Source organism: Cannabis sativa, chromosome X (genome assembly GCF_029168945.1).
Source record: "Cannabis sativa cultivar Pink pepper isolate KNU-18-1 chromosome X, ASM2916894v1, whole genome shotgun sequence".
Classification (NCBI taxonomy): domain Eukaryota; kingdom Viridiplantae; phylum Streptophyta; class Magnoliopsida; order Rosales; family Cannabaceae; genus Cannabis; species Cannabis sativa.
Window position 1 is genome coordinate 29,528,549 of NC_083610.1, and position 14,837 is coordinate 29,543,385.

A 14,837-nucleotide genomic window follows, 5' to 3' on the forward strand; every position below is an offset into this window, starting at 1 on the left:
GAAACAGAAACACATAAAAAAACCTCCACATCATTTAATTTTTTTTAAGGTAGTGTTCAACTAGGAGATTTAACGAGTTTCGCCCCTTCGCTAATGGCTTCTAAGAGTTCAAATTTCAGTATTGTATAAATCTTCAATTTGTTCTATTTCTTATATTAAATGAAATTTTGCTACTTTTTTTTTTTAATTTACAACTTTATTGTTTATATATTATTAGGGACATTCATGGAAATTAGGGTTTCTTTGAAATATACAATTAATGAGCATTACTTTTTGATCATAGTGTATTTTCCATGGCTGAAAACCTCAATAATCTCTATCATTTGATATCAAATAAAATAAAATTATCATGATGTATACATTATGGTTATTTAATGAGTAATTAGTGTGTTGAAATTGTCAAGCTGATATTTAAAATTGTTTATAATTGAATTGTTTCTTTGTCAAAATTAATATTAAGTATATTTATATGTTTATAAGTTTATCTATTTTCTCTTAGATCAATTATGCTCATATAGCAATAGAATCATACTCATATAGACATGTTATTTTCATTTTGTAATTTAGATCTTCTTAGTCATTATTTAGTTCACTTAAACCTTTTCCGATTATGCTAACTGAAGTTTTGTTTCTTTTAAGTACTTCATTACAAAGATCTCTATTACATATATTGTTTATTTTTGACTATGAGGAGGTGGATTTCTTTATTGGGAAACATATAGCGTGACAAATTATTGTTCATATATTTAATAATTCTTTTTGATTAATGAGATTCATATATATAAATGTGTATATTGAATTCTTTATTCAAATAATTATTTTTGATTTTTACGTGATTATTTATTGTTCTTTATTCAAATAATCTCACCTAATAACTAATAATGTTTTTTCTTTAATTTTTTATTGTATCACTTTCAAATAACATAGAAAAAAACTAGCATAAAATTTAGTATACGTGCCTCGCACGTAGTTTTTGCTAGTATATATATATATATAGGAGGTTTCAATGGTTATATTAAATATGTAACCATGATGGTTACATTTATTTTTAGTCATTGGATCATTATTAGACGGTTATGATTAATTTTAAAATTTACAAAAAATAATTAATAAATTTACTGTAACATGATATTAACCTGATTTGATTTATTTTTTTTAAAATAAAAAAAAATTATATTAATTTCTAAAAAAGTTTTATTAAATATTTTAATTAAAAAATTAATTTATTTAAGCCTAAAAATAGAAAGTTGACCTGCTAATGATGAGAGTAGGTTATAAAAAAAGTGTAACCATAATGGTTACATTAATCATTTATATATATATCTAATAATATTCACTACATGTTATAAATATTAATAATTATGTGGATGTCCAAATCTTTTATTTATTACCATGAATTGTAATCAACATTCCTCTTTTCCTTAGTTTCCCTTTTTCTTAGTTTCTTAATATCTCACTCTTGTATTTGTATAAATAGGGGTTCACCCCATTGGAATAAACAACTCAGAAATTCTCATTCACTTTCTCTTTCTCTCTTCATTTTCTTCTTCTTTCTTCTCATCTACTTTATATTATTTTATATTATTTTATAACACGTTATCAGCACGAGTCTCTGCCCAAGCTTCAAGCACGAGTCTCTGCCCAAGCTTCAAGCATGAGTCTCTGCCTAAGACCCAATGTAAGTATTTTGTTAAAATTCTTGAATTGTTTCAAAGTCACGATACACTAAATATATATTTATATATATACTTATCTGACTGAAACAATTTCAAGAATCCTTTGGTTTTCTTTTTTCTTTTTATCTATATATATCTATATATTATATATATGTATATGTTTTTATATATTTATTATTGATTCATATATATATACATATTATGTTCTTATCATTCATAATATTTACAATATATGTTTGTCTATGATATGATAAAGAAAATCTATATAAATTATACATATATCCTGAAGATTATGTATCCTCGATAAAATATTGCATATATCTTAAAGATTATGCATCATCGATAAAATATTGCATATATCCTGAAGATTATGCATCCTCGATAAAATATTGCATATATCCTGATGATTATGCGTCCTCAATAAAATCTTGCATATATCCTGAAGATTATGCAAACGTAATATCCATTATATAGTTGATGGATATATAATGAAAGAGATGAATACATATTTATATATATGTTCTTGTATTCTTTGAGGACAATGAAAAGTAATTTAATATCGATATAGATTTTGACAAACATTTCCAGAAGTAAATGTTTTATATTTGTCAAAAAAAAAATGATTGTATTTATGTGAATACAACTAAAGAATCATTAAAAATGATTATTATTGATGCAATTTTATAGTAGGTTTTGAATACCTAAAAAGAATATTAAGAAAATTGCATTGAAACATCAAAGTATAAGAATAACAGTGAGCATGACTAATGTTATTTAAATACATGAGACATGTATTTATTGTTCATCATTCCCTGCAGAGAATGATACGAATTGAAGTCAACTACTTTTAAAGATTGTTTGTATTAGTCATGTTATTATACACTGTTATTGCTTGCAATGTTGAAAATTATTGCATGTGACATATATTAAAGATCAAATTTTGCATACATCTTGGAGATTATGCAAAAATTGTATTCATATATTCTTTGAAATATTGTTAAAGAAATTGCTGAGTAATTTCTTTTTATATATGAACAAGTAATAAATTTTTAAGAAATTTATAATAATGTTCTACTTGTTCAACGTCATTCCCCGAAGTGAATGTAATGATTTTAAATAATCAATGGCATTGTTTGCTACTCAAATATTTCCAGAAGAAATTGGAAATAACCAAAAGATGAGATACCACACACAATCAAAGTGCATGAAATCTATATATCATGTGTGGAATTGAATAATAGTGGTCGCGTACCTGTAGTACGGACACACTTATAGTCAAGATAAAAGTATACTTGATTATTTAATAGAATGTGAATTGTACAAACTTATTGTACATTTAGAATATTTAAATATCATTACCTAAAGAGAATGAATAGACATAAAATTCTATTTCAAAGAATATAGATTTCACATATATTGGTAATGCCAGAAGCAAATTAATATATACATATTTTATTATTTCTTGAAATCAATAGTTTTAAACTATTGTTGGTACATGATATGTAAATATATAGTTACCATATAATTCAGTTTGCATATTCCCAAAAGTGGATATATAATTTACTAATATTTGTTAGTGATCCAATATAATCAAAGTGATAAAGAATCACAAAATGATTAGTTGAAAAGCTTCCTGAAGAAGTCTTACATACAATTGCTACTTTGAGCAGTAAAATGTCTTTGTATGTACCTAGATGTGTAACTTTTATCTAGTTATGAAAGTGATAATAAATAACTTATTATATGTACTTGTTGTACATTTAAATATATAATATATCAAGTCATGATAATTAGACTGATGAATAGTCTATTAATAAATTAGACGACTTGTTAAAAAGATATCAGGAAAAATGAATGATACGTTATGGTTATATCTATTTGACCATTACAATAACATGATGAAGTTGTCATGTATCTTTTAAATTATACACATCATTGAATTGATGATAGTGATTCCTGAAGAGTGTATATGTTTTGGAGAATAATATAATTATATTATTCGTGTATATAAAAATGAAACTTGTAATGATTATGTTGTAATGAATTTACATTACATTTTGAAAGTTTCATTGAAATACAAATTATAGTGAACCTGAAGTTCATGAATTGAATTATTTTGACATGATCAATCATATGCAATAAATTGTCAAAGAATTTGACTAAATTTTGTTGAAGAACCAGAAGATTCTTTTCATTGTTATTTATAAGGCTCAAAAGAAGAATGTGCATATATTTGCACATAGAAAATATTTAAATTATATTTTCTTAACAATCTTGAGCCATTGTTAGATTTTTATTGCATAGTTTCTTATCGATGTGATAAGATTATATAATCATGCATTTACAAAATGTGTAAATTTATGTATTTCTAATTATACACGTATGACTCATTCTTAGAAATGAATTAAGTTCACAAGGATTGAACTTGAAACTGAAGTTTATTGAACCTAAAGTTCAATGTCATATAGTATATATGAGTTTAAACAAATATTGATTCATTGTGATATACTGAAATCCCTACAGGTATATTAATATTATTAGATATCACAATTTTTAAAAATTCTCTCGATCAGGGGGAGAGAAGCAGTTGGGATGATGATAATTTTTGAAAAATGATCCTTGCACAAAGTATATAAGAACAATATAGTTCAAAATGATATATACCAACTGCAAATCAATATTATTCAAAGTTGAGATAGAATGAGTTGAAAACGCCTGAAGCGTAAATGAACAATGTAGAAATTATTAATAAATGTTCATTTGATTTGCCCTGAAGTTGTTAAATCTAGAGGTACTCATGGAGATACCTTAATGTTATAAAGTATTAAAATGATAACCGTGATGAAAAAGGTACTCGAAAAGACTCCCAAGAGAAGTTAGACATAACACATTTGATCATAATTGAATCCCTGAAGTGATTCTATATAGGTACCTATAAATGATAAACATATTTGAAAATATGTAATTTAAAGAGATCTCTATAAGTTATGTCAATATGGGAGGAAATTATCATATAATGAAATTTTTGTCGACAATAGATGTTGAATGTTTGCATATGCAATAAACTAACATGAGATAGCAAGGATCATGGTATTAGATTTGTCGAGAATTATCGACATACATTTTGATTTTTGGCCAAAATATTATGACGCAAATTGTGCAAGTTTACTCGCATAAAGTGAAGTAAGACCTGTAGGGTGTGCAAATAAATATTTCTAATGAGAAATTTGCATATATATATTTGTACATAATGAATTGCTGTACAAAGTTTGCATAGACATGAGATTGATTGAAGTAAGGCTTAAATATTGAGAAAATATAATCATGATTTGATTATAGCCTGGAATATATTTTATGAGGATTTATAAGCGTCACATAAATGTTGCAACAAAAGGTTATTTATTTGGAGCTCCTAATATAGTGAGAATTTTAAATAAGCCTTATCTAAAAATTCTAGAAGAATTTAATACATGTCTTAAGTGATATAAATTCAAAGTCGCGCGCACTATATGACAAAGATCTTTGTATGAAATAAAGACATGTAAGTAAATTATTATTTGAAAAATACCTATGGTTGTCTATGCAATATAAATACGTAAATTATACGTTGTGATAGACTCTTGAAGAGTTTTTGATTAATAAGAACAAACTTTTATTTCTTTTGTATTTCGAGAAATATTAATGTATAAAGTTTGTTCATTAGTATTGAAGTCCTGAAGTACTTCATATGTATCAAGAATTATAGATATATGATCATTTGATATGGAAATTAAGATCATAAAACAAGATGGAATAAATATGTGGTCTTGGAGTACCATCATTGTCACAAATGAAAATTTGTAGTACCATTAATGTGTTATGTTCATATCTACTTGAAATTTTAAATTTTCGTATGAACAAAGTTGTGTACACACATGAATGATACAATTAGTTGGATAAAGACTAATGTTCCACGAACCCCTCATCCATAATTTAGAAGTCCATACATACTCTGGAAGAGTTATAGAAAATATATGATCAAAGATTATACATGGTGATATTTTAAAAGTGATAACAATAATCTTATGAGATTTATTATCACCAAAAGAATTATGGATCATATGTGCATGAGTGGGAGACATATTTATATTGCACTCTTTTTCCCTTAGCTCAGGTTTTGTCCCACTGGGTTTTCCTGGCAAGGTTTTTAACGAGGCAACTTGCAAATAGTTATGAATATGAAATATATATTGTACTCTTTTTTCCCTTAGCTCAGATTTTGTCCCACTGGGTTTTTCTGGCAAGGTTTTTAACGAGGCAACTATAAATCATGTTAACATACTTGCATTTTATGAAGCAAGTAGAGAATGTGTGTGAGTGAGATCATTGGCATAGCATATTCGGGAAACATATGGATTGCACTCAATAAAGAAGTATCAACCCAAGCAATTCTCTATGGATAATACTGCTTGCATCGTTCAACTAAAAGGAGGTACATTGAAGGAGATAGAGTTAGAACACATTTCACGAAATTCTTCTTTATACGCTTCAAGAAAATGCATATTGGTGTTCAACATATTCAATCAAGTGTCAATCTTACAAACTTATTCACAAAGTTATTACCAACATCAACATTTGAGAAGATGGCAGACAAGATCGAAATTTGTCGATAAGAAGATCTCCACAAATGCCTAAATGAGGGGGAGGGAGTTAGTTTACACTATACTCTTTTTCCTTTGACCAAGTTTTTAGCAAGATTTTTAATAAGGCAGCTATTATGGACATCCAAGGGGGAGTGTTATAAATATTAATAATTATGTGGATGTCCAAATCTTTTATTTATTACCATGAATTGTAATCAACATTCCTCTTTTCCTTAGTTTTCCTTTTTCTTAGTTTCTTAATATCTCACTCTTGTATTTGTATAAATAGGGGTTCACCCCATTGGAATAAACAACTCAGAAATTCTCATTCACTTTCTCTTTCTCTCTTCATTTTCTTCTTCTTTCTTCTCATCTACTTTATATTATTTTATATTATTTTATAACACTACAAATATTTTATAGATCAACGCTGGCTTGTATTGACCAGGATAAGAAGCACCATCTAAATTCAGGCCGCAATATTGCTAAGTCAGTCGCCCTCTAAAATGTTTTATCCAAACAAATCAAATTAAACTGCAGCACTTACAACAATTATTTTGCGTTGACTTTTGAGATAGATAGAATGTTTTCACTGAAAATATAACACATAAAATATATTCTTATAAAAAAGAAAATATTTGTTTGACCATTTTCATGTCAAACCTTCTGATCAAATCAACATGGAATAATAATTGAGACGTACGATTTATTTGAAAATTTATTACGAAGATTTTCAAACCAAATTATTTTTATTGATCTCATGATATATCAACTGAGCTCCCATGTCTATAAATTCTTATATATTTACACAATTTTTCATATAAATCATAAGTTTAAGTAGTTGAATCTCGAGAGAAGAGAAGAAACAGAACAGTGATCTATTATCAAAATGATAATGTTTCTCTCCTGGATCGTGTTTATAGCCATATATGCCTTCACCAACAATTTCCTTGGCAAAATAAAGAACCTTCCACCAAGCCCTTTCCCAGTTCTCCCCATTATTGGCCATCTCTACCTTATCATAAAGAAACCCTTAGTCCATCGAGCTCTCTCCAAGATATCAGATCGATATGGTCCGGTACTTCTCCTCAAGTTCGGCTCTCGTCCAGTTCTCCTGATTTCTTCGCCTTCAGCAGCAGAGGAGTGTCTAGCTAAGAACGACGTCGTATTCGCTAACCGTCCACGTTTGCTGGCCGGCAAACACTTAGGATACAACTACACCAGCCTTGTCTGGGCTTCCTATGGAGATCACTGGCGAAACCTCCGAAGAATATCAAGCAACGAAATCCTGTCCTCCCATCGCCTCCAAATGTTATCTCACATACGATCCGAAGAGGTCTCCTCGCTCATCCGCCGCCTTGTGCGCTCAGCTCAACAAGATCCAAGGGTGGAAATAAAGTCGCTCTTGTTTGAGCTTATGCTTAACATAATGATGAGAATGATTGCCGGCAAGCGTTACTACGGCGATAATAATGTCGAAATGGTTGATGAAGAAGCTCATAAGTTTCAGGAGATAGTTAGGGAAACGCTACGTTTAGGGGGCACGACAAATGTCAGTGACTTTTTACCACTGTTCAGGTCAGTTTTGAGTAGAAAGTACGAAAAAGGCTTGATTGAGGTACAGAAGAAGAGAGATAGTTTCATGCAGAGTCTTATAGATGAGAATAGAACAAGTATAGCATTAGCAGCCTCTCGACAAACCTCTCTCCCTAAAGACCACAAGAAGAAGAACATGATCGAAGTTTTACTGTCGCTTCAAGAATCGGACCCTGAGTATTACACAGATGAAATAATCAGAGGACTCATGCTGGTACAATAATAATTAAAAATTATATTCTATAATTCCCATTTCCAGCATATTAACTTTTTAAAATAAAATAAAACAATGGAAACTATAATGAAATGATTTTGTAGGCTTTATTATCAGCGGGAACAGATACTACAGCTGGAATCATGGAGTGGGCCATGTCCCTAATGCTGAATCACCCGGAAGTGTTGAAAAAAGCCCGTAATGAATTGGAGTATTGTATTGGACATGATCGTCTAGTGGAAGAGTCAGATTTGGGGAAGCTTCCATATCTTCATCGTATCATAAAGGAGACACTACGACTGTATCCAGTGGGTGCATTACTACCCCATGAATCATCGGAGGAGTGCATAATAGGTGGATATCGTGTACCACGTGGCACCATGTTATTGGTAAATTTATGGGCCATCCAACATGACCCCAAAGTATGGGATGAGCCCACAAAATTTAAGCCGGACAGATTTGAAGAAGGTGATCAGGGAGTGAGAGAGGGGTTCAAATTAGTACCTTTTGGGTCAGGGAGGAGGGGCTGCCCTGGTGAGACCTTAGCCATGCGTATGGTTGCACTAACTTTGGCTTCCCTCATTCAGTGTTTTGATTGGGAGATGGTTGATCATGAGGCCAAGATTGATATGACAGAAAAGCTAGGTCTCAGCTTGTCAAAAGCTCATTCCTCACTACTCAACTGCCGACCACGTCCTACCATGTCCAACATTCTTTCTCATATATAGATTGATTGTTCTTTACTTGTTAATCTTCTATATAGATATAGATATAAATAATAATAAAAGAAAAAACAAATAATGTCTATTTTGAAGTTAAGAAAACTCAAAAATAAATTATATTGGCCAGTTTGGCACAGCTGTGCTGTGGGAAAAAATAACTGTAGTTGTGTTGTAAGAAAAAACTTTTAAAGTACTGTGAGTTGTTAAGATCTATTATAATGATAATGATAATGTTATAGTTCATTATACTCACAAATATATAAAAACTTATTTTATATAATGTTTTATTCTTTTATATATTTTTAATTTTTTTAAATATAAATTTATATGAATTTGATAAAAATAATTTATAGTATTTGTTTATTATGTTTTATCAAATGTAAAAAAAAAAAATAGAAATTCAAATATATAAGAAAAATTCTAGGTTGATGTTGTTTGTTAATATTAAAATAAAATATAAATTATTTTTTTTTAAAAAAAATAAGAGATTTAATAATTATTTATTTTATTATAATGTTTACTTTAATCTTTTTTATTTTTTTAATATGTAATAAATAAGTAAATATGATTTTAGTACAAAAAAAATTATTATAGTCTTTTAATTAAAACAACTTTTTTTAAAAGTTGGGTTGGAGCAATTTCAGTTTTTAGTTGTAGCTTCTCTAAAAATTCTTCAAAAAGCTATTTTTTGACTGTTTGCCAAACACATTTTTTCATAGCTTTCTCAAAAAGCAGCTTTTAACTTTTTCAAAAGCTCTGCCAAACGGGTCGTCTTATAATAATAACTAATAAATAATCGTCGTTTTACGGCAGATATTTATTTATTTTTATTAAATTATATATATGATATAAATTGTGTATTTTATTAAATAATAACTATACAATAAAAGTTGTATCAAATTTTAACATTATTGATAGGGCTGAGCATGGGTTGGGTTGGCCGGATTGAGAGTATTTTAAGGGAAATTTACAAAAATACTCAAATTTGGGTTAACTTTTACAAAAATACTGTCACACAAAAAAGTTTTAAAAATATTGTGTTTTTATAAAACATCAGTAGAACACAAAACAGAACAACTAAAAAATACCAGTAGAATACCAGTAAAAACTTAACACAGTATACTACAGAATGAAACTTATTAAAAAACACAGTAAAAAGTAAAAAATACCGTCTGGCAGTATTTTTGTAAAAAAATGGCAAAAGTTAGTATACTATGTAAATTTTCCTATTTTAATGACCCAACCCAATGACATCGGCCTAGAAATTTTCAACTCATTCACATCCTAAATTTTTTATAACCCAACCCATTTTTTCTTTTACGGGTTGGGTTGGGTTGGGTTATAACCCTTATCCCATAATTAAAAAAAATCAGATTTCAACATTATCAAAATCATATATAAATTAAAAGAAAAATTAAAAATTCTAACATAAACATATCCATCCAAAATTACAAATCATTCAAGATCAAATATTACAGTTATCTATCATCTAAAATCTGAAAACTATTAAGATTGTCCAAAACAAACTCAAACAAAATAAAATCAGTTTAGATATCAGCCTCACTCAATAATCTCATTGTCAATTGTTGATGATTTCTTGACCTTAGATTTTTTGTTCTGCAATTATAAGAACACAGTGTTAGTCAAATTATTATGAATAAAAAAACATAATAATTATTATAAATAAATAAAGAAAAACATAATAATTAAAAAAAAAAAAAACATATTCAATATTCATCAAGGAAATGAAAAAAAAAAAACAGATTATAATAATAATAGCAACTAATAAAAAATTTGTTTGCTATATACTAAAGATCATAGTAAAAAATAATAGTATAAAAAATAACCAAATCCATGAAATCACAAATAGAAAAAAACAGTACAAAAGAAAAAATTATAATACATTTATTTGCAACTACCAAAATTTTTACGCTAATTGCTATATGCTCAAAATCATAGCAAAAAATAACCAACGAACTCCAATGTCTGGCCAACCATGAAGATTCTTACCAAATAGAAAGAAATGAGCTCCGGTTCCTTCAACACGAAAAAAAAAGAAAGAAAAGAGAAGACAAAAGAAAACTTACTTGCTGTTATCTCCGACAAGGCAAGCAACGATGTGGTCGTTTGTGTGTGCGAATAGGGCCACTAGAGATGGCGGAAGGGTGGAGGATCGGAGCCGTTTGGGAATGGAATCACAATCACAACTAGTTTCTTTTTTTTTTTGTAAGAAAGAATAGGGGGCAGCAGTGTGCTAGGGTTTTCTCATGTATGTATGACATATGAATATTAGAGAGGGGAGATAGTAGTGCTTATTTAGGCCTTAGGGTTTGAACTGATTTTGTTAATTCCATTTTTGGCATATTCAATTGACAAAAATATTTTATTATTCTTTGTATATTTCGGCTGGCATATATTGATATAGTTTCCCTATTTGTGTAAATCTAAACTTGGAAGGAAAGTTGACTAGCTTTCCTATTTATGGAAATTGAGGTAAAAATGGTAAGTTTTGATTACACATTGATTCTTTGCTAACCAGCTGTTATTCTGATCTTGTGTTGAGTTTCCCATTTTCTAAGATCAGGTTTCTTGAAGAGAAAACCGGAGCTAAACTTTCCTTTTCTATAAAAGGAAAGTTGTAATTACTGCCCACGATTCTGTAGGTACAGAAACGGAAATTCCTGGACTGATTGAAGAATTATTTTAGAGAAGTTTCTAGTGGATTGAGGTCTTGTTCAGACCGAATGTAAGCTGTCTATGAGATGTATATTCATTATAAATACATCTTATAGCTGCTAGGTTTTGTATCTCTTTCATACACTTAGAATTGCTTTCATATCTTAAGGAAAGAGTGTCTTTGTTTAGTACCTCTCTTGGTACCTCTCTTGTATCTTTTGAATTCCATTCATATCTTTAAAAAAGAGAGTCTTTGATTTGTAGAGAAGAGTTGTTCTACTCTTACTCTGTTTATTTGTTGTTTGTATTGTCTTGAGTCTGTATTCAAGTCTACAACGAAGAAGAACATCAGTGCACCTTCGGGAGAAGGGTATTTACAAGCTTTCGGGAGATTGCTTTTGAAGTCTTGCATCAGGAGGATACAAGCACACAACCTTCGGGAGATGGTTGTATAGGCTTTCGGGAGATAGCCTTTAAGCCTTGAATCGGGAGGATTCAAGCACTCTTCAAGGTGATCGAAGGGAGTTCGAGCACTTGGAGTTTTATCAAGATTCGGTTAGTAGGTGGAATACATCAAGCTTACGGCATACAATAAGAGGGAGTCTATTTATGCATAAGTCAATTACTTTGTATTTTTGATACCGATCTAATGAATCTTATCTCTGGGCGTGGTCCCGTGGACTAGTAACAATCTGAAAGGATTGTTGAAACCACGTACAAAAATCTTGTGTGTTTTTACTTTTATGCACTGTTTGTTTTTCTGGGTTTCTCTGGAGTTACAGAGTTGCATTCTGTAACTACTGAAAACTGTTTTCAGTACCAGTTTTATTATTCCGCATTTAATTAAATAATCAAACTGGGAATATTAAAATACGGAATTTCAATTGGTATCAGAGAAAGTCACTAAATTCTTAGTGAGATCTTGAGGTTATTCCGTTTAACTTGTTTTGTGTGAGATGTCTTTGTTTGCAGAAGGAAGTTCCATCTCTAGACCTCCTCTATTGAATGAGTCGAATTATCCTTATTGGAAGGTCAGGATGAGAGCTTTCATCAAATCTCAAGATGAGAAAGCATGGAGAGCTATTCTTACAGGGTGGTCTCAACCTACTGAAAATGATGAAAAAGGTAATACTCAGGTAAAATCTGAACTCAGTTGGACCACTGAAGATGAAAAACTGTCTGGTTATAATAATAAGGCTTTACATGCTATTTTTAATGGTGTTGGTGAAGGTTTTATTAAATTAATCTCATCTTGTGAATCTGCAAAAGAAGCATGGGAAATCCTTCAAATTCAATTTGAAGGTACTGCTGATGTAAAGAGATCACGATTTACCATGCTTCAAACTAGATTTGATGAATTGAGAATGTCGAATACTTGAAACTTTAAATGATTTCTATGAAAGATTATACGACATCTCTAATGAGTTTTTTGCCTTGGGAGAAAAACTAGATGAATCTGTCTTGGTTCGAAAAATTGTTCGAGTTCTTCCCGACGGAGTTTGATACAAAATTGCTTGCAATGGAAGAGGCGAAAGATTTTGGCAAAATGAAGGTTGAGGAACTCATGGGATCTTTAAGAACCTTTGAGTTGAATCAACAAATCAAGAAAAAGAGTAAGCAAAATCTCTCGAATGAGAAAAGCAAAGGTATTGCCTTTAATGCTTCTGAAAATATTGTTTCTGATGATGAAAATGATGATGAAATGGTTCTATTGGCAAAAAATTTCCAAAAATTCATGAAATCTGGTGGAAATAAAAAGTTCTTTTCAAAGAACCCAAAAGGTAACATTTCTGGTAACATTCCCTCTAAACCTTTTCCATCTAACAATAAAAAAGGTATTAAATGCAGAGAATGTGAAGGTTTTGGTCACACTCAATCTGAATGTGCTAATACCTTAAAGAAAAATAAAAAGGGATTGAATGTTACTTGGAGTGATGATTCTGAGAGTAGTGAGGATGAAAAAGAAAAAGTTGTCCTAACAAGTGTTTTGTCAAGAAATTTGCAGGAAAAAGGAAAAAGCATTTGCTTGAACATCCTGATCAATGACAACAAGGAAGAATCCAGATCCGAATCAGATGAGTCAGAAATTGATGAGGATTCCATGATTGAATCCTACAAGGTAATGTTTGGTAAGTGGTTGGAAACTAATGCTGAAAATCGCTCCCTGGTTAAAGATAATAAAATTTTGTGTAACAACATTAATGAGTTGGAAGATAAACTCAAATGTTGTGAATCTGAATTGTCTTTAAAAGAGTCAAAAATTATTTCTTTAACCAAGGAAATTGATAACATTAAAAAGAATGTTAAAATGTTAAATCCAGGTTCCACCATCTTTGAAAAAATTCAAAAATCTGGCCAAACCAATCATGCTGGGCTGGGTTATGTTCCAAATCAACCTGTGTCTAATACCACTAACCAGGTTCCACCATCTTTGAAAAAATTCAAAAATCTGGCCAAACCAATCATGCTGGGCTGGGTTATGTTCCAAATCAACCTGTGTCTAATACCACTAATAGTTTTGTTTCTGGAAGAACTGTTTCTACCTCGCAGGTTTCTGTCTCGACAGCAAAGCACTCTGTTGTTACAGAAAAGAAGCAGCACGGTAAGTTTGACAATTTCAAAGGGAAAGGAAGACGTTTCATTCCTATTTGCCATTTTTGTGGAGTAAAAGGTCACATTCGACCTAAATGCATAACCATGCATAACATGTTTAAATCTAATTACATTGGAAATAAACATGTTTTACAAAAACAAAAATGGGTTGTCAAAAACAAATGCTTGGTAGGTTCTACTTGTTTTAAAACTGTTGCTTCTAACATGTGGTATTTTGATAGTGGTTGTTCCAAACACATGACAGGTGAAAAAGAATTTCTTGTGAACATAAGACCAATGCACTGTGGAGAAGTTACATTTGGTAACGGTCTTACTGGTAAAGTCATAGGAATGGGAACTCTCAAGTTCGAAGGGCTTCCTAAACTAAAAAATGTCATGTTGGTTGAAGGACTAAAAGCTAATCTACTTAGCATTAGTCAGATTTGTGATCAGGGTTATACTGTGAGCTTTGATAGCAATCATTGCTATGTATATAATATTCTTGATGAAATTGTGTTACAAGGGCTGCGATCTAGTGATAATTGTTATACTTTCACTACGCATGCCACTTGTCATTCTGTCATTGAAAATGTTACTGACCTATGGCATGAAAAACTTGGTCACATTCACTTTAAAAATCTGAAAAAATTATCTGTTTCAGGGATTGTTCGAGGATTACCTAAATTAGGTAAAGAGTCATTGGGAAAATGTGGTCCATGCCAGTTAGGTAAGCAACTGA

The 14,837-nt window shown here is 30.2% G+C and overlaps 1 protein-coding gene across 1 annotated transcript; it reads left to right on the top strand.

Moving 5' to 3' along the window:
• Positions 1-6,967: 6,967 nt before the first annotated feature.
• On the top strand, positions 6,968-9,043 carry LOC115702565 (cytochrome P450 81Q32). Its single transcript, XM_030629981.2, has 2 exons — positions 6,968-8,108; positions 8,213-9,043. The coding sequence occupies exons 1-2, from the start codon at positions 7,188-7,190 to the stop codon at positions 8,834-8,836; spliced, it is 1,545 nt and encodes a 514-aa protein (XP_030485841.1). The 5' UTR covers positions 6,968-7,187; the 3' UTR covers positions 8,837-9,043.
• The last annotated feature ends 5,794 nt before the right edge of the window (positions 9,044-14,837 follow it).